Source organism: Pongo pygmaeus, chromosome 2, assembly GCF_028885625.2.
Source record: "Pongo pygmaeus isolate AG05252 chromosome 2, NHGRI_mPonPyg2-v2.0_pri, whole genome shotgun sequence".
Lineage (NCBI taxonomy): Eukaryota > Metazoa > Chordata > Mammalia > Primates > Hominidae > Pongo > Pongo pygmaeus.
In genome coordinates, this window is record NC_085930.1 from 118019062 (window position 1) to 118041086 (window position 22025).

General features: G+C 36.4%; 1 protein-coding gene across 16 annotated transcripts in view; it reads right to left on the reverse strand.

Moving 5' to 3' along the window:
* Positions 1-22025, reverse strand: part of ARPP21 (cAMP regulated phosphoprotein 21) — a 157213-nt gene that overhangs the window by 60118 nt on the left and 75070 nt on the right. For 7 of the 16 annotated variants that reach the window (XM_054482510.1, XM_054482511.2, XM_054482509.2 and 4 more), the window contains 4 exons: positions 19775-19812; positions 17885-17944; positions 13409-13641; positions 5710-5943 (listed from right to left, as the gene is read on the reverse strand). In XM_054482510.1, coding sequence (XP_054338485.1) covers positions 5710-5943; positions 13409-13641; positions 17885-17944; positions 19775-19812 — 565 coding nt within the window. The remainder of the gene's footprint in view (positions 1-5709; positions 5944-13408; positions 13642-17884; positions 17945-19774; positions 19813-22025) is intronic. The other 9 variants (XM_063662060.1, XM_063662061.1, XM_054482515.2 and 6 more) reach the window with 5 other exon arrangements.

The window sequence follows — 22025 nt, forward strand, 5'->3', positions numbered from 1 at the left end:
CAGGAGGCTGAGGTGGGAGGATCACTGGATCCCAGGAGGGAGGTTGTTGTGAGCCAAGATTGTGCCACTGCACTCCAGCCTGGGTGACAGAGTGAGACCCAGTCTTAAAAAGAAAAAGAAAAAAGGAAGACAGACAGGTAAAGAATTTAAAAACTGACCCAGAGAAAATGAGACATTCTAGTGAAAAAAAGCACATAAGATATTCATACAAGAACAGACTATTATAACATGGGAAGTAAGCTAATTAGCTAAGTGAATATTCTAAATAAAGGAAATCAGTACCTCTGGGAGAGCCTGAGGAAACTGATAGGAAGACTAGATATATTCTAGGTCTCATTCTGAGTGAGGTTACACTGATTTTCACATACGCAAAAATTTATTAAGGTCTGGACTTCAGATGTGTGCAAGTTATGCACTTCACCTATATATTGTATAGCTCAATAAATTAAGAAAGTAAAATGGAGCAAGTTGGGGAGGAAAATGCTGAGATTATAGTAAGGCCAAACAACATGCTCACTCGTAGAGAGCAAAAGCCTTAACTTCAGCTCACTTAGGAATGGCAACCAGAGGTTAGTATTTCCCATTATTACCACAAATTTTGAGTGCAAATATATTTGTGTGTTAGTAACAAGAAACTTTAAATGTTGCATATTCAGAAACATATCTAAATTCTGATCCGTTTCATAACCAACAATAATGTGCTGTGATGGGGAAGCAAATGTGCCAGAATTATATTTGCAAAACAGTGACAAAATCAACTGTTTGGTCTTGCTCTCTCTTTTTTTTATGTTCTTCATTTTCCAGGCACTTGTTTTCCTATCACGTAGATGCATCTTATTGTTTTAAATGAATATTCGTTTTGAAAAATAACTTTCTTCTAGCTTCAAAACTGCAACCCATTTTTCCTCCCAAATCAGCAATTTGGAAAATGATTTTTAAAAGCTCAATATTAAAAATGTATAAGCCCAGTTAGTGTTCTAATCTTAATTTTCCTGTGTTTCATTTGTTCTATATTTTAAAAAGACAAGATAAAAATTGTAAGTACTTAACTTTTGTTAAAAAATCAGAGAGACAGGCATACAACTCCATCTGGAATTATTTCAAAATAAGTCTCATGCTGTGCACACACACAGCCACACACACATACACACATACACATGTACATGCACAATGGAAAGGAAAAAGAAAGGATTTTTACTATATTTCTGTATGGCTTTTGATTTACCCCAATGAAAACTAAGGAAGTATGAAAAACTGATCATAACTAGAATTTTCAAACAGAATCCCAAAACATTCATGTGTCTTTTGATAAATTCTAGGTCTTCCATTTGAAATATGATTAATATGCTGTGGGCTAGAAGAAGGAGATGTTTCTAAATAATTGCACAGAAAAAGCACTAAGGATTCGCTTAAGTAGAGAGAGATGGCAGGTTCTTCTGGAAAGAGAAGGGAGTACAAAAAATTGATTTTTATGCTCACCAAGGAGATATGGAAAGAACTGAGAAACATAAAAGAAGATGGATGCTAGAGAACAGAACAAAAGCAATTTCCTAAGAGACCCGGGATAGGTGACGATTGGTTTTCAATTCAGGCAATGACAGCCTCTCTATATTCTATGATTTCTACCAATCCAGATGCAATTACACTGAATACAAGCAATTAGTTTGAATGACAGCTGCCGAAGACTAAAGAGGAAAAAAGGACTGGCTGGCCCTCGGCCTAGTTAGCCTAGAGGAGGTTTTCATGTCAGAAACCACACAAGCACGCTCAGCAGGCCTTGGCATGGGTGCTGGCATAGGTGAAGAGAGTGCAATGACAGAAATAAGCCGGGGCACTTTGAATGCAGAGCAGGCGCAGAGAAAAGGATTAAATGCAGAATGCTCATTTCTCTCCAATATATGACATTAGGTGAAAAACTGCTTTACTATCCACATCAACATGCATAATGGGTAGTAGATATTATTTCAATAATAATGTAATTATTGAGCACCTGCACCGTGCCTAAGACCTTGCCATCAATTTCAGGAAAGCAAAAAAAAAAAAAAAAAAAGGCAAATAAAAAATAAGCATGGACTCTCCTCACAAAGAAATGAACTAAAGGGCAATTCACACAAGAAGTGAAGTAATCATATGCTCTTGGTTTTGAACACCAAAGCATTTCTGAATTTACCCTTCTGTCAAGAAAGGTAATTATTTAAAAAGAGAGAGAAGGGGTGAGAGGAAGAAATTTTCTCTTCCTAGTCTTCAGAAGATGATAGTTAAATTATAAGGGAGCTACTGATTATGGATAGACAAGGATTAACTTAGACCTTGCAAAGATACATTTATAGACAGAACACAAAATTCATGATTCATTTAATAAAAAAAGTGCAAGCAGTTTGGATTAATAGATGCTAGAAGTCCTGATAAAAATAAAAATATAGAATTATGGAAGTCCATCAGAAGCATTTGAAAGAGAACAGCTCTAAAAGGCTCCTCAAAGTGAAGTCAATGCAAATGGCATGACTTTATATAACACAGTCTTGAACTTGCACCAGATAATGGCCAAGAAAAATATCAAAATAACATATATGAACATTAACAAGTTTTTGAGGGATGCCAATGCCTGTGGGCATTTCTGGATTGCACTGAGTTGAAGTAAAATAGCCCAACAAAGCTGAGCTTTCTGCTAAAAATTTCCAAAAGGAGGCTGGGTCCAAGACAACCAGAGGAAGAAGATCAAACCCAAGATTCCAGGCTTGCCTTGGAAGGATGAAAATGTTATACAGGGACAACTTTGAAAAACAGCCTCTGTGACACCTCACTCGTCCAGATGCCTGAAAAGCAAAGAAAGAACAGGCAAGAGGCCCTAAGTTAGAAATGGACCGGTTGAAAGCTGAGTTTGAGGCCAGACAAAATTAAAAGTTATGGTTATATTGGGGAAACTGCAAGGGTACATGTGAGTGGGTTGATTTCAGTATGCCAAATATTTAGTACTTAGTAAGAGCCAAGTCAATTGTGCTGACAAAAGAAGTTTCATTTTTGTTTCATTTAGTAGGCACATGATTGGCAGATACCTTAGTATTTTTAAATCATTACTTGTCTTATTCTTGCTTAAAACAGATGTTTTATCAAATATAATTTTGCACATGAACCACATTCCAAATATATGACATTAGCTGAAAAACTGCTCCATTATCCATCCCACATATATAACGGGTAGTAGATATTCCTTCAATAATGGTGTAATTATTGAGCAACAGCACGGTGCCTAAGACTTCTTTATCCATTCTGGGGAAGCAACAAATAAAATAAAATAACTAAGTATGGCTCCTCTGCACAGGAGCTTGTAAGTATGGTTGTAACAAGGAAATGAGCCCAAGGGCAGTTCAAATGAGAAGCAAAATAGTCATACGATCTTGGTTCCTAACACCCAAGTATTTCTGTTGTGTACTTGGCAGAAAGATACTTTAAAAAGGGTGAGAGGTGTAGTTTCTAGATTCACAACAATGACAGAAAAGATGAGTTCCAGCCCAGAGGAGGCAAACCTTTAACTTCAACAGTAAAAGTCATTTAAGAAATTTGATAGGTAGATACATGTACATCACACACATACATATACTAAAGATACACCTATATATATAACATGCATTATATATAATACATATATGTACATACACATACATGTACATATTTTCAATTTACAAAACAAATATATTCTAGAAAAGAGGAAACATAATTCACCTTGCATCTCATTGTATAGTATACAATATAAGCATACATTTCCTTTTGGTTTAGGATATTTTAAATTTAGCATTTGTCAGATCAGAAAAATATGTATGGAGAAGCTGTTCAACAGTGTTATTAAATCCTTTTCCTTAGCTGGGATCCTTTTACAAAAGAGATATTTTGATAACAGCTCTAAATGACTCGGTCCAATGAATAAGAATTGGGACTTGGCATCAAACAACATTCTGTTTCTTTTTTCTATAAACAAGATTATAGATGATAATATACACATACACTTGCACAACTATGCTATCATTACAAATAATATTCCTGCATTGTACCCTAAAAATACTCTGTAGAGCTTTTTCAAAACACTCTGTAATTTTGCTTAAAACAAACCACTCAAAACAAGTGGTTACAATGTTCTCTTTTCTGCAAGCCCTCTACCTCAATTAAAAGTGAAAGAATTTAAGCCAGCAAAGTCAGACAGTACTTTGATTAGTGCCCAAAGTAAAGAATATGATCCTGGTCTTCTTTTGATTTTCTTTATAGTGCTTACAATAATCCAGATAAAATAAAAGCATCTAAAAATCCTCCTTAGAGGTATCTAATCTGAAGCTTTCAAACGGTTTTCAATAAAATGATTATGCCTTTCTTCCCTCAAGCTTATGGCATTTTCAATATGTCTCAATCAAACACCATGACTTGGGAATGTGCCATATGTTTTATGAAAATGTGGCAATTATTCAAGTAACTATTTTACTACAGTTCTCATGTTTCTCTGAGTTTCCTAATTACTAGTAGCATTACATTTGTGAGAAGATTGAGTCAGATCATTTTTATGAGATACTTATCCAGTTTTGCTTTTTCGAGTTTAGCTAATTGAAGAAATAGTCTGGAATGATCTAAACCAAACTTCGGATCTCTTTCAAGACAACTCAATTTATTGCCAGTCCCTAATAAAGACATCTTAAGAAGTGACTAGTCAATGTCAAGCTTTCTAAGCCGGATATTCTCAACCATGGTACAACCAACATTTTGTTCCGGATAATCTTCTGTGGTGGAAGTCTGTCCTAGGCCTTGGGGGATGTTTAGCAGCATTTCTGTACTCTACCTACTGGGTGCCAATAGCAGCCCTCTTCTCCCCAGGTCATAATAATCAAAGTGTCTCCAGATATTGCCGAATGGCCTTGGGGGCAGAGACAAAAATGCTCCGGGTTGAGAAGTTTCCCCTGCAAATAGGCAGATGTTCCTGAGTTCATTGGCTGATGTTAGAATCTCAATGCCCTCAGCCTTTTGAAATCAATGTGGAAGTTAACTGACCCACTAGAAAAATGCAAAATTAAAGAACCAATGGCCATTCATCACAGAAGAAACCATAATCATAAAATGAACAATTTTCTAAACCCCGCCAAAATCAGTCTAAGCCTGACATTTCTAAAATACACAATAATTTTCTCTCTGTATTCTCTTTGCCACTGCTATTTCTTATTCCTTTCATAGGAGCTGGCTGAAATGCTAAGGTTAAAAAGCAACTTCTAGAGTTAATGGTCACTATATGTCTCAATTGATACTTCAATTCCAGAAATATCCTTGGATGCAAAAACACTTTTGACACAATACAAGCTAACTGGGGATTTAGACTGAGAAACACAAAGTTTTAATTAGTATATCCCAACTCATCACACCATTTTCTCTCATCTTAGCTATTAAGCATGCATGAGAGACACCATAGTAAAAGAAAAAAGACAGAAAAGTGGATGCTTCTGGAAATATCTATATCTACACATCAATATAAATATTGATATGAAGATATAAATATAGAGTTATAGATACTGCTATAAATCTGCTCTTTCTAAACAAAAATGCTTCGTAACAGTTCATGCAACTAGCTTTCCTGTTCAGGAATTTTCAGAATACTTGCTAGCAAATTCATAAGATCAAACATAAGAACAAACTTCTGAAAGCCTTGTGTCCCTTATAAAGCAGGTAGTAACTCACCTGTGTGTGGATTAAGAAGGATGCTTCCAGGCGGGATGCCTGTTGCAGCTTCAAGTGGAAGGAGGATGTAGCTGGTGCTGCTGGGAGCAACCTGGCCCCCTATTCCATTCTCTGGATAAGGCACACAGCCTGGAGAGCCAGCTGCCACACCTGAGACTAGGGGTGAGCTCTGGAGAGGCGGATGGGTGCGGGACAGCGATCCTGAGGAGCCTGCACTGCTGGAAGACTCAGAACCTGGCAAAGGGATACGATCAACAAATTATTCAACACACAGAGATGAGAGAAAGCACCAATCTGAGTCTAAATGCTCACTTTTCTGTGACACATCATTAAAGAATTTGAGATGCATGCTGTAGGATGAGATTAACTAATGCCCCTCTCATATTTTGGCTGCATATTTTATTGAAATATTTGCTACGTATTTTTCAGGTGTGTCAATTTTCTGGGAAAAGAGGAATTAAGAATGAGAACTTTCTCTCAGCCTTTTCACAAACTACTAGGGTGATAAATTGGTAAAGGGTACCCTAAAGCTCTGAACTCAGTACCTGAAAACTCCCTCCTATATCCCCAAGTAGTTAGTACCATGGAAATGTCTTACTAAGCTGAAATAATATGAATAAAATGACAGGGATGGTGGTTAAAGAGACTGCAGCTTAAGGAAGAGCCCTGTGATGTGAATTTCATGTGCATGGTTCTGAAGTACTGGTTCTCCGACACCTATACAGCTGAAGTCTGAAGGGGCCTAGTCATAAATAATCTTTTACCTTCATGTGTGAGTAGAAGACCTGGGATCACAGTGTATATGAGCAAACACATTTCAAAATCAAATAGGATCCCTTTTAAGGAGTGGCATGGTTTAGGAGAATGTGATTGAGTGTCAGGGAGACACAGATGAATCAGGACACTGACTTTTTCTAACCATCTGGCCAGAGGCAACTTTAAACCATTGAATGTTATTATTTTTGTGTGTAAAGTTGAAACTTTAGATATTAAGGATTAAAAAAAAAAAAAAAAAAAAGGATGGGCTGGGCACGGTGGTTCACGCCTGTAATCCCAACACTTTGGGAGGCCAAGGCAGGTGGATTACAAGGTCAGGAGATTGAGACCAGCCTGGCCAACATGGCGAAACCCCATCTCTACTAAAAATACAAAAAATTAGCCGGGTGTGGTAGCACGTGCCTGTAGTCCCAGCTACTCGGGAGGCTGACGCAGGAGAATCGCTTGAACCTGGGAGGCGGAGGTTGCAGTGAGCCGAGATTGCACCACTGCACTCCAGCCTAGGCGACAGAGCCAGCCTCCGTCAAAAAAAAAAAAAAAAAAAGGCAAGGAATTAAATAGATGGTGGGCATTATTATTATTATTATTAATGTAATATATTTAAGTGTTTATGATACTGCACTGAATTTTACATATTTGAAGAAGTCTTATCAATATAGCTAAAATGTGGACCAAAGAGGGCTTGGCCTTATAATGACTGAGAATCCTTTAAATGACTCAGAATAGTAAAATAATCGTGATGTTTATGGATTCTGAATTTTTCAAACACATAGGTAACAGGAACAGTGTGCCGAAGCCCCTAAGGTGAATCTAACAATCTCTTCTGTCCCACCATTTAACGACAAAAATAGAAACATATCCCAATATATCCATTGGGCACTCACTGGCATTTCACTACAGCAAGAGACAAGCAGCCCCAGTACCCTTAACCACAGCTCTCCTGGGTACTAGGTATTAACCAAAGCAGCCAAGAGAAAACACACTAAGTAAAATTTATATTACTGCAAATTCAAACTAATAGGTTACATGGGTAATATCACAGGTTGCAAGAATGTAGTACACAAGGTTGATTAAATCATCGGCCTACACTATTGATTATGTTATTAAAAATGCATTCTTATGTATTATTAAAGTCAAAATATATAATCCATCACTAACACTCTTTTCAAGATTCAACAATATGCCCTTAAATTAAACTGGAGTTCTTTTAAAATAAGTGATAGGAACATAACATGTAAGTGCAGAGAAGAGGGGCAATTGGAGAGCATAATAATTTTTAGAAGAATGATAATATTTATTGACAAGTTAGTATGTGTAAGCACTTGAATAAACACTTAAATAATGACTAATACTGCCTCTACAGATAGGAAAACTGAAGTATAAGGAAGTTAGGTAATTCAGGTCAGCTCATATAGCTAGATAATGGCAGAGCTGGAATTTGGTCTATGCAGACTGATCTATAGCTCAAGCTTTAATCACGACCCCACATTGCCACTTGAAATTGTACGTATGCATATACCATGGCCTGTCACAAGTTGTTCTCAGTTGGGCATCTTCTCTTGCTTTCCCCATGACTTGATTATTAATAATGATAGTTTTGTGTCAATTCAGGATGCTCCATCTAAGTGGTTTAGAATGCTGATGGGGCTATGAATAAGGCATGGGGAGAAAAAATAAAAAATGTAAAAAGAATATTGAAAATGCTAATAATAGTTTTGAGACTATATCACTGAAATTATGACTCTGTGGTCATATTCCCAATGCAGACTGTAGTGTGTGTTTATGGACCTGCTGTGTATAATTTGATGCTACATTACACATTTGACACTAGAGTCAACAGCAACAACATAATTCAACAACAAAACCTCCTGTACCACGACATTTAATGTTATACAAACATGATTCAGCTCATCTCCAGACTGAGGGGCTAGGCACTGAAAAAGAGTTGGGGCCAAGGGAGCACGTTCTAACTCAGATTTGAGCTGTAAGCCAGTGATGGCATGATTGTGTGTGTTAGGAGGGATGGGTTGATGCAGACAGACTGAAGTGTCACAATCCAATCCAAAGAGTAATTTAATTTTGGTTTTAGAAGGATGGCCATTAATCACTGATTTACAACATTATACCCTTCCCTTACCTGAGGGAAAAAAAGCAGCATCAATAGGAGAAATGAGAAGACAATGTAAATGATTTGATTCCACAGGTTAAAGGAAGGAAGGAAACCTAAATTTGGCTTAAATTCTCTGCACATGCAAAGATGAAAATAAAGTCAAACCTCTTCAAAAGGATGGCTCAGCAATCAACGTACGGCCAGGATTTAGTAACTGGCCCTTCTGATTGGCTTTGACCAGCATGTAAACATCAATCACCAAGGCCAGGGAGAGCCATATTCCACACACAGCCGGTGTTGCTAAAGTTTGTGATAAAACACAAATGCTAGTAAAAGGCAAGGGACTGGAAGTGTTCAAAGATTTTTTAAAAAATGAAATTGATATTTGATAATTTTTAAGATTTAGAATGGCTGAGAGTTAAAAGTATTTCTGGTTCTCTTTCTTCAAAGGTTTAATGATAACCATGACAAGTATTTATACAGTATGCCTATGTGACAATCACTGTGCTAGTTGCTCTATAAGAATTGTCTAATCTAACTTTTACAGCAGCCTCATTTTGAAGATGAGAACTGATCTTCAGATATGTTAAATTCCCCAAAGCTCAGTTTGTGGTAGAATCCGAGCTCAAACCCAGGAAACTTGACTCCACAGATGGCTCTCTAAGCCTGTAGGTCATGTTCATCTTCTTATCATTTAAGCAAGGCACAGACGGGGGCCAGGGCCCTGACCAAGCCTGTGCCAAGTTCCAGGAGATACTAGATTAAAATTCCATGCTACTCACAGTGGAAAGCTCAGTAACTGAAGCTGAACCCTAAAGGGTAGCCACAGGGAGGAGAAAAAAGAAGACATCCGAGTGGCTAGGTGAGGGACTCAGGTGAACTCTCAGGAGAAAAACAGAAAAAAGAAAATGGGAAACATGATAAAAGATAGAAAAAGAGATCACAAGTCAAAACAAAATGAAAAACCAGGAAAGGACAGGGCAGAAGGGGAAGGACATAGGCAGATTCCCTTGGAGCAGAGGGAACATTCCCAGGGAGAAAGGATACTTCCCAGGGAGGAAGGATACTGGGTTTTAATTCTAGTTCTGCCACTTACTAGCTGTGTTTTCTTCAGGAAGTGACTACTTTAGACCTCAACATACCCTTTTGTAAAATATAAGGGACCAGACTAAATGGTGAGCAATGGTAAGGAAGATGACCTTAATGTTCCCCTCAGCTTGACCAAACTTTTCACTGGTTTCTTCCAGACTAGAGGCTCCTCACCTCCCTATACTTAGAGCATTTATGCTCCTTTGAGATGTAAATCTCCTAGCCTCTTGCCACTTTTACAATCCAGGAAGCTCTTTCTTAAGTACCTGGGAGCCATCCCTTTGAAATCTAATCATCATGAAAAATAGAGCCCCTATCTCTCAATTTCTGTGGGAGGATAGGAGCCTAACTTCCACAGCACCAATTAGCAAACACATAGAGCCTGATCACATCACCCAATTTCCTCTATAATGTCCTGCAAAATTTTGCCACTAGCTCACCCCAGTGCTTGAAGAGTCTCCTGCTTTTCGATTCAGTGGAGCTCAGTTCTCTCTCTAAAAAGAGAGATCATAGTCTTGATCCCTGTTGCAATAATAATGAATACATTCTCTTTTGCCTGCACCATCTGGTGCAATTTTTCTTTTACAAGGACCACAAATCATAAAGGTTTTATTTCTGAATTATATAATTCAAGAAAATATTTCCAGATTCAGGGGGTCAGTGTTCAGTAGAATAACCTAAAGCTTCCAAAATTACAAGAAGGAAGAGAATATCCAGGATGTGTTAGTGCAGTAATAAAGATAAAGACAAAGAAGAGGAAGTGGTAGAAACACGAGATGTCTTGCATTGGATCAAAAAATACTCCAGGATGTAGGCAAGGAATGTGACAATAGCAGGAATAGCCTTGCATCCAGAAAACATCAAGCCAGACCACCTAAAATTATTAAAACAAAACAAAAGTACATTTTATTTATCCAGAGCGGTTGTTTTTGAAGTGTGGTTCCCAGGCAAGCAGCATTGGCATCAACTGGGAACTTGTTGGAAATGCAAATTCTCAGGCCCCATCCCAGACCTACGGGCTCAGAAACTCTGGGGGTGAGTGTTGCAATCTGGGATTTAACCAATCCTTTGGGTGATTCTGATGGAGCTAAAGTTGAGAAACCCTGCTTGGAAGATCAAGATGGGGGAACAATAGTGACAGTATAGCTAGGTCAATGTGGTAAGAAACTGATGTCATACTCTTATTTCTTAACCACATTGCTATTAACAAGAAACAGCTGAGGTTGCCGCACAGGTGTCATTCAACTGCTTTCGGTAAGGAGGATACAATCGCATCATCTGCCTCCAGAAATGTGTGCTGGGCATCTGGTAGGCAGCCCAGGCCTCAGGAGAATGTGCTTGTACATTCATACTTCAGTAATATGCTTCCTTCCAAAATGTAGGAAAATGTGTTTCCAATGTGGAAAAAGTCTCATTATTATCTATTTAAAGCTAGTATCTATGTAATTAGAGGAGGAGAAGAGTAACTTAAATGTCACAACTCCAGACTTGGTTTCTAAAAGGTCATAAAAAAGTTTGCAATTCCACTGTGAACGATTAGGTAAAAAACTGAAAACTTCTGCTGTTCCGAAGCTCCATGACAGCCAAACTGACAGCTTTGCTTCATAAATCCATCTTGGGAAATTGTAAGTTTGTTTTGACATCCTACGTTGGTCTTCTTTAAGTTTTTATTCCCTTTCCATGCCTGCACTTTGACAAGCTTTCAAATGGAGACACTTAGATTAAAAGAAAAAAAAATCTGAAGCACTTAACGATCTCTAATCATTCTTCAAAGAACATGGCATTTTAACATTTTTGAAGTGTTTTAAATGTTTCCAAAGAGCTTTGCTTTGGAAGTGATTGGGGGTTGGTGCATGGAGAATGACTATTAATGTAAAAATCTTAAGAGCTCTTTTGGTGTGCTGGAATTTTTAAGTGCACCATTTAAAGTACTTGGTTTTCACATTTTAAGGAGATTTAAAACTATTAAACCTATCTTAGTTTACAAGAGCTCAAGTGTACTACAGTGGATTTTCTTTACTTCAGTTGCTACAATAGTGGAATATGAGAGCAATTAATTAGAGTAAGAAATCAAGAACTCACCAATTAGTGAATAAAAATTGCATAAAGGCAGTGTGAACCCATCTGAATCTTTCCAAGAATCAGGGTGTGTGTATTATGTAGTGACTGTAACTAAATGCTATTAATTTTCTGCTTATATAGGAAAACATGAGATAATTTTTAGGAGGAATTTTCAACAACCTAATTATGTTAAACCATTAGCAAATGAACCCAGATTTTGCATGGAGGTGGGGAACCCCTTGGCCCTAACATCAGTGTAAAGGTTGATTGGGAAATATCCACAGTTCAGGGTAGCCCGTGTCTAAACTCTAACTGGGGTTCTCCATTCTTCATCCCACTCCTGCCTTAGCCTCCCACTCACCTGTCACTTCAGGATCCTGAATGCTCCACCCATGCAATCTGACACCCAGAGCACACAACAGAATCACAACTCTCAACCACCTCCCCACCCAACCCAAGACAGGGTCAGAGAATTTGATTTTCTAGGGCAGAACCAAAACAAAGCAAAAACAATTACATATTAAAATCACAAACTTCAGTTCATGGAGTGCTAGTGAATGGTCATTTGTCACCTTCCTGAGATTTTAGGAGGTATTTTAATTGTGAACATTTGAAAATAATTCAAAAACAATAGTGAATAACCTTTGGGGGACAGAAGAGCTAGAAATGGCCGACCATGGTGACATTTTGCAGACTCATGTGAGCATCGTGGTGTATGCTTCCATCAGTTCAAAGTTGTTTCAAGTTAATGGCTCTCCTAGATCTCTCATCATCACTCACCTTCCAAAGACTGTTCATGCAAACTTGAACTTCCTACCTCAGAATATCGTTATTTGCTTCACTTGGAAAAAAACATACAAGCACCAGGTAACTTAGAAACTCTAAACCTCTCTGACACTCACCTGTCTTATCTGCAAAGCAGGGGTGAAAACATTAAATGGCAATAATAAAAATGAATAAGAACTAGAGTTTATTGGGGGCTTATAACTTGACAGACATTATTCAAGTTGCTTTGTGTATACTGACTCTTTTAGTCTTCATAATATTTCTACAATATAGGTACTATTATTATTTCTATTTATCAGATGAAGAAAACAGAGGCACAGAATGGTTAAAAACCAGGCCCAGGATCGTACTAACAGCATTCCAATGCAAGAACGAAAGCTATTAATATTATAATTATCCTATGGTGTGTTTTTAAGGAATAATTCATATTACTAAATTTAAAAGCAACAGCAAACTTTTGCTAGGTAGTTACTGTAATGCAGGTGCCATGGTAATCATTTTTATATAAATAAGGCAATTTAAACTTCAGTTTACTGAGTAAACTTAAATAATAAACTTAAGTACTTAAATTAAATACATAAACACTAAGTCTACTGAGGTGGGTTTGAATAACATTCAAACCCTACATTTTATATAGAGTTATATAACCTACATTTTATAGATGAGAAAACTGAAACTTGGAGAGGTTAGTAACTTGACCTAGGCACATAACTGGAAAGAGGCAGTAACCTACTTAAATTGTACCTTCTGATTTCCAGCTATCCCTGTGATTAATGTCATCATTATCAGTCAACTGAAAGTCAGAGGGAATGGTGACCATATGGCTTGGGTAGAATCCAAAAAATACCACAGGACATAAACACATTCAGTACTAACTACCTGCTTTGGACAGCTTCCCGGTACTCCTAGTACTGGAAGTGCTGTCACCCCTGGTCAGCACCGTGATGCCCCCAAAACTCGCCGTCTTGGTCATGGCGGGCTTTAGATTGCGGTTGGAACTGTCGGAGTCTGTGCTGCTCCAGGCCCTTTGGTGGTCAGACCACTTGAGTTCATTTTCTGAGCTGCTCTGTCGACTCCCAGATGTTCTCCCTGAGCCATCTCTGTTGCCCCTGGAGTACGACCACCAGAAAGATGCACAGGGACAGGATTACCTTACATGAATGGTGTCGGTATGCACAGAGCAAGGCTTTTCTTGGAAGGTCATCCACACAAGACCCTTCCTGCCAACCCTTTTCATTAAACCAGTTGCCTCCCAGTGTTACAAATACTTTGATGATGTATAGACAGATGACACATCACACATAACACAGGTTACAAACAGAAAAACCAAACCTAGAAATGTCACATGATCCCTCTGTCAGTGAAGGAGAAACAACTAGAAAGACATGTCATAAAATGTAATTGTTAATTTCTCTTGCAAAGAGAATAGGGGGAGAAGTTCTCCTGACTGAAATCAATAATTAATTAATGTTCAGAAGTAATTGTGATCTTAAATGATTCTAAAAGTAACTCCCACCAAAGAAGACTTTTTCTCTCTCTTTAGCACAAAATAATTGTCAATGGAAAAATGCACATAGATCCAGAGAAGCTGTTAATTCATGTTCCAGCTTTATGAGATACACATCTGAAATCACCAAGGCTTTGACAGATAGCATAGAAATCACAGAAATTACTCTATTAACCTATGGTAAGAATTTTGCCCACTGAGTTTAACCTTCATGGTCAGAGGAAAGAACCCTTTAATTCTTTTCATGTAGAAAAACTTTTGAAAATAACAACAATGTAAACACTATACACTGACACAAAACTTTCCAAGGGGAACAATGGGAATAACAAAAAAAGCTCCTCAGGTGAAAGAACACATTTGTTCAAACTTCACATAGAAAAAAGAGTAAATGTATTGGAAGAGATCCAATAGCCAGAAGCGAAGTTTGAAGACTCTAGAGTATCGCTAAGAAATATGCAAAACTGCATGTGTTTTACAGAGAAATTTGATGAAATTTGCATTTTCATTGGTTTCCAATCTGTCTAAAGCATAACTTTGTTAATAAATTCAAAGCTTTTTCTGAAGATAAAAATAATGCCTCAGTAAAATACCTTAAGGTTTTAATGGATTATAAATAAGTAAAGGGAATGTAAATATTGATCAGTAAATATAACACCTAATTCATATTAGCAATGAGACATATTTAAGCCTTGATTCAAATCTCACAGATGTGATTGGTAGCTTCATTGAAAAATATTTTAAAGACAATAATGTACTGTTGAGATGTTTGAAGTACACTATGTGATTGAAATACTCACCGACAAAATTGTACAGACAGTACAAAGAAAATTTTAAGTGTTGCTTTAACTTTACTCACTAAACTTTTTCTTTTATTTCAGCCAAACATAAGAAGATAAATGGATCCAAGAAATAAAAATGAAATAACTGATTTGTGACAGGAACTTTGTAAAGCAAAAGAGGAAGGGGTACAGAATATTCACAAAACAAAAAGCACTTTCGAGTGAAAGATTAGATGAAAATACTCAGTGCCCTCCATCGTCTATTAATATTTTACATTCTCTCTGTTCTCAGTACCACAGGGATGGCTGGTTTTAGAAATAAGAACCACTTGATGAAAACCAAGTTGTAGGTATGAATACCAGACCTTCACTAATGACCAGGTGGCTTTACCTCTTAAACTCCTTTGAAATGCAAGAAAGCCATGGGAGATAGAGCGGAGAAATAAATAGCCTTTTCAAGAGCTTGGTATTCCATTTCTGATTGCCTTCTCTTTAAATCTCCAAATTCAGCTTCATTCTTCTCCCATATAATCATGATTATGTTAAATTATGTTTTACAAAGTCTAGCAAAATCATTATTTAGCAACAGTGAATGCACCAGAAATATGACAATAATCTCATTTGAAGCTAATTTGAAATATGTATTATAGAAAAACATTGGCTTGATGATTTGGGAGTGGTGCTTAGCCTCAGAGTACAGGATGCATGAGATGGATGCTCTCCATATGGGGGTGATCCCTTGTTCCCATTACTAATTCTGCTTCAATAATCTCTTTAGCCATGAACTCTGTACCTCCATGGCAGGAATCCAGACTTCCTGTAAACGCCAGTGTGACTGGGCCTTTTGGGTAAAGAAGGTGGCCACCACTATTTCTGGGTGCAATTTAGTGTGTTGTAGTCTACACCCTTCTCCCTGGTAGAGCTACTTTTAGAGCTGTAAGAAGTTCCTTTAGACTTATGTCACATCGCCTGCTCAATAAGGCAACCTAAGATTTCTTTAACTTCTCTACCTCTACCTCACTAGCTCAGAACACTGTCCTAAGCCATAATCTATACATTTAAAAAAGAAAATTTAAGTTGCCACTTTAGGGGGTTAGCATTAATGAGATTCAAAAATAATGTGTAACTCTAATTTATGATTCCTAGGTATTTATACATTAAAATATATTTTGTACTTCTCTATTTTATATTGCACTATCATCTTAACAGTGGTAAAGTGAGGTCCAGTATTGAATTCCAAATCTGTTTGGGTGTGGGATCATAGGCATTGTAGAAAACCACATGTACAGGTGTCTTGCCTTCTCCCCTAAGCCCAGTCTTGGTCCTCCCCTACTGGAATCCAGGAAGACAATAGTAATGGGATATCTGGTCATTGGAGCTGGCCCTCTTGTAAGTAATTAGAATTTCATTCCAAGGCAGTTATAAAGCATATATTTTAAGCTCTGTTTCTGTGCTGATTAACATAATTGAAAATATTTATTTTCCTTTATGTCTATATGTATTTTTTTTTTTTTTTTTTGCACAGGTTACTCTCCTACTGGAATCACCTATCGGAATCCAGGAAGACGACAGTAATGAGATATCTGTCATTGGAGCTGGCCCTCCTGTAAGTAACTAGAATTTCATCCCAAGGCAGTTATAAAGCATATATTTTAAGCTCTGCTTCTGTGCTGATTAACATAACTGAAAATATTTATTTTCCTTTATGTCTAAATGCATCTTTTTTGCATGGGTTAGGGATGATCTACATCTCGAATTGCTTTTACAATTGTGTGAATGGCTTTGTGCTGTTACCCTTCTGAGTTTCTGTGCTTGGTGATTTGGGTGGATGATGAAATCCATATTTGAGATGGCTAACCTGAGTATATGGTAGCTCTGGCTTGGGGACAGATTTGGGATTATGTAAAACTAATTGGCCTTTAGGGGACAAGAACCCATGTTTTATCTATATCGGCCTAAACAAACTAGGTCATAGTGTGTGAGCGCAGGACTAATGGTAAATTTTAGCTTTTCTCTGAGTTTCCAAAAGAAGTGCAAAGCTATTTTCTTAAATCTTCAAGTGTGGAAAAGAAAATTAATTGTCTAATGATACATAAGGAAGACTTCATAATAAACCTAATAGTTCAATCTAGAAAAGTGAAAGAAGTCCAAAAAGAAGCTTCTGTTTTTTGTTTCAATCAAAGTGTAAGATAACAAATTAATTTTACCCATAATGGGTTCTAAAGTCCAGACTTATTCCAAAAATGTACTTTCTCAACATTCATTTCATCTGATTTTCTTAGCATTTTCTTTCTTTTAAGTGGATAAGAGTTTTGTTGTTGTTCTTGTAGCAATTCCTACAACGGAGGTAAATCCTAACATTCATAAACACATTAACACATTAAATATATGTATTGGATACCGAGTATACTTATAGTACTGTGTACACTTTTCTCTACAATGGCTGTCAGATATACATTGAATAGAGCAGTGAGAAAATGGGTATGGTCCCTCTGCTTTCATAGAGCTTCTAGTCTAGTATAGAACTTTAAAAAATTTATCATCCTTTCCCCTTATCCTACACAGATTTTAATTTAAGTATTTCATTTTAATTGGAAGGAACCTCATATCTTTCTTCAGAAATAAGATTCACCCTTGAAAACACACTGTTTGAAACATTATAACAGATAAAATTAAAAATTAGTTACCCAAGTAGGGCTATCATTGATTTATTTTCCAGTGTTGAGAATGTATATACAATTGCAATCTGTCAGGGAAAATTTAACTCAGTGTAATTTACTAAAGTTAATTTGGGAAAATTAAAACAGTGTGCTACAAAAGTTAGCCCCCAAAAAGCAGAAAACTAGAAGAACCCTAACGAACTGTAGACGAAGTGATAGATTTCCAGTCTCATATCTCATACTATCCAATATGACTTCCACGCTAGCTATGTAACAAGCTTTACAAAGAGATAACCAGACTTTTTTAAATGAACAGATATATTTTACACGAGTACACTAATATTTAACATTGATTCTACCACATAATCTGAAAAAAACACAGTTTAAGAAAGTAAACCATACCAACCGAAAGAGCTGTCTTTTCTTATAGGTCTCATTGCATATGTTACTGTCTTCCAAGAGCCTACTGGAAATGAAAAACATGATTTTTATGATATAAAACCTAAAGGTACTAAATGCCTTGTGTTACATGGATGTGTACTCTACTACAGCACAAATCAATCCCATACAAAGTTTTATTTATATGATGTTGAATTTTGCCATAATAAATTAATGGCCGTAGGATAGGGTTAAGATCTCTACCCTAGGATTAAGACACCGATGCTAGGTAAGGGGAAAAGAAGGAAAGAGGAAGCAGAGGGAATAGAAGAGGAGAAAAGAGATTGATATAGGTATAATAGAGATTTAATTAAATATATTAGTAGTGATTTTTTAGAGTAATATATTAAAACTATTCTTTATATTTTGGCATAATGAAATATTGACATTCCAGAGGCAGGTATCCAAGAAATGTATTTATTTTTGGTGGTAAGTCACTTAATTAGATTTTTGGTTTCCAGGACCATCAAGACCTGTTAACATATGCAATACATATATATGTGACCAATTATTGTAATGTTGGATATAATCCAACATAATATAAGCGACACTCAAGTGTAAATGGATAAGATTAGGGAGGAAGATAGGGAAAATCATTGGCTAGAAGACTAGAGAATAAGGTTTCCCATGAATCTGAATTGTAAATGCTCACTTCATCTTTCTGGCAAAGATAGAGTATTTTTGGAATCCTTTAAAATCACCTGCAAGATGTCAATGCTTATGGATTACTGATTTTACTGTAAATAGGGAATATTTGTCTAAATATATATGGACTTTGAAGTTTTCTGTGAATCCCTTTTATGTGTTTCTCAATTATATCTCTTCTTCGGAAGAGGTTATTCTATTAAGGGGTTTAGTCACATTACTTGAAGATTTCCAACTGCAAATATGAATGATAGAATTTTTTAAGCCAATCATCTTTAATGTCCAGTTTAAATTTCTCTGAGTACTGGCATTTAATCAAACAGTCTCCATTTTAATCAATGGTATAGGAATACCCATTAAGTAACCCCCTGAAATAAAATTAGCCACCACTTTATTTATAGATACCACATTTTCAAATCAAGTTGCCCATTTTGATGCCTCTTAAATGTGATTAGTGCAGTTAATTTGGATTCCTTAATTTGCCCTGAGTATCTGCAATTAAATCAATGGGGCATTATAATATATATGTCAATTTAGAATGATTTTTGAAGGGTACATATTAAGTTTGAAAAATTTTTGCTCTTATCTCCAAGATTTTCTTTAAATTTTATAACCCATTTATTTTACAACAACTACCTCCCCCTACTAACTCATATGCCAGGTACACTGCTAAATCTAGGTCAGTTTAGATAAGATTTTCAAGGTCAAGTCTTTTATGAAGAAAAATAGATTGTTTAGAATAAAAAAACTGAAAATATTTTTCCAATTGTTACTTGTATAGCTATATATTGTTATGGAGCACAGGAAGTGGCTGATAATACCAAATATATGCATGCCTCTAGCGGACTACTAAATAAGCCAATGAAACTGCAAGTTCCTGTGATGTCTCAATATTTATTATTCTTAATGCCTGGTGAAGGTAATAGGAAGTATACCTTTGCAAGGACCAGAAATTGAGACTTTAAATAAGAAAAATTTTTACAATTCTGTTTGGAATTAACTGAAAGAAAATTTTTTTTCCAAATTAGATCATTTTTAGATGTGTTAAATAACATATATGTGTTAATATATATGTGTGTACGCATAGATATATGTATCTGCTAATACATATATTCAAGCACACACATATATGGGATATATATTTATGAATATACAAGACACACATGACAGACGTTGTTCCTCTAAATACATGGAAAAGTAAATTTTATTTTACCTGTTTTCCACAAAAAGGCTTTCCTGGGAGCAAACTGACTGAAAAATAAAAAAAAGGCATTGGATCAGAAGTTCTAGATATGCTGAGGGATCCCAAATACTTGCCTGATTTTAAAACTAATTTTCCCCTCATAGGGGAAAAGAATTAAGAAAAATAGGTACAAAAGATAGAAATAAAAAAGGAAAAAGGTAGGTTAGGATTAGAAAAGTAAACAATTATCATGCAGCATAGGGTATTTTTCCTTCAGGACGTCTCCAGGTTTTACATTTAGTCTGTTCGGCATGGAGGTCAGAAGAAGAGAAATGTGAATGAAACTGCTGGAGAAACGTGTGGCCGTCGGATTCTGAGCTAGTGGTTTCTTCTGGAGCTGCAGAGGTGCAGCCACCAACCAATAGAAGCCAAGGCAAAGGGTTCAAATCAAAGCAGAGCGCGCAGACTCCATGTGATCCACGTAAGAATGGGAGAGCCATAAAGCCACAATCCTGAAATTATTACCTGGTGACGATAAACTCTCATGAAATAAAGAGATTGACTGAAAGACTCTCAAAATTGAAGAAATGCCATCAATTATTAATCTTAAGTAAGAGGGGAAGGCCAGAAGACAAGTGAGGATGAAAATACACTAATTAAAAAAAAATCAAGTTCCATTTAATATTTGCCAGTTTTTCACATAGAAAATCAATGACTTTCTTCTAAGCTTCTATTCACCGAGCATTCGTTTCTCTTCTATCTTATGTTTATGCACAATGTAGGGAGGATAAAATTCCATTACCATTACGTGCTGAGGAAAGGTGGATCAAATTAAATTTAAACAAATAGAAAAGAGAAGTCTAGACAAGATATGGTGCTGGGTCCTATAATAGGGTGACTGTATTTAGGAAGTAACACAAAACCATTTCCAAAGCACTTAAGTTTCTAAACATAAATAAATACACATCCTGCTATATACGTAGATTTTCCAAATGATGAATAAACAACTTGTTAAAGGAATAAATAGAGACATAACAGGTCAATTTTAAGATAAAATAAAACTAAAGAAGTAATAATAACTTTTAATAACCGATTATTGACTTAAAAGATCCTGCTAATGTAACCACTTCTGAGAGGCAAGCAGAATATTGGTTTCTATGTTCATTTTGCTAGAGAAATAATTTCCTTCCACTAAGCCAACGGGCTAGATTTAGACATGGTGTTTCTCTCAGTTTTATGAGCATTTCAGTGAAGATGTCTCTAGAATCATTTATGCTTTAACCTTGCTGCACTTAACATCCATCCTGAATTTCAAGTGTGCAAAAACCTCATTTAAGAAAAAGCAAAAAGAGACAATTAAAAGATAAAGCTTTTCAGAAAATAGCTTTCTAAAAAAACTTGACATTTATATATGAAAGGGAAACAAACATAAATGATGTGCCATTGATATGCCTATGAAGGGCTCTTTACAGTACACTAAATGTCCTAACTTCTTTTATTTCCTTTAATTTGGTTTTACTATTGGCTGGAGTCAAGTAAGGTATGTAAAAGAAAGTGAGGTTAGCTTAGATATACATTATGAGTTCATACTTTGCTACTTCTCAGCTCTCGTAGTTGGAAAGCAGTTGATTGTGTTTATAATGTTTTGTCTGGATATTGGAATTATTGAGACTCTATTTCTCTGAAGGAATTAATTAAAGACATAGTGACCTCTTCAGACTCAATCTAATAGCATTTGGGGGAAAGTTAAGAACCCCAAACTCTGTATTAAAAAGTAAGACACAAGCAAGTCAAAGATACCTTGCCCGTGCCAGAGTGGTGGCTCACACTTGTAATCTCAGCACTTTGGGAGGCCAAGGCAGGCTGATCGCCTGAGCTCAGGGGTTCAAGACCAGCCTGGGCAACATGGCGAAACCCTGTCTTTATAAAAAATACAAAAATTAGTGGGGCATGGTGGTGCACACCTGTGGTTCCAGCTATTGGTAGAGTGAGGTGGGAGAATCACTTGAGCCCAGGAGCTAGAGGTTGCAGTGAGCCGAGATCATGCCACTGTACTCCAACCTAGGTGACAGAGACCCTGTCTCAAAAAAATTTAAAAAAATAAAAAATACCTTGCCCAATAACATCTCAAGTATTTTTCTGATTTCTTTGGAAAGTTCCTAAAAAATTATCTCATTATCTCCCCAACTACATTTTCATAAATAAGATAGATACAGTTATGGGCTGTGATTCAGTAGCTGATGAAAATAAACTTTTTTTTTAAAAAAAAGTAGTATTAATA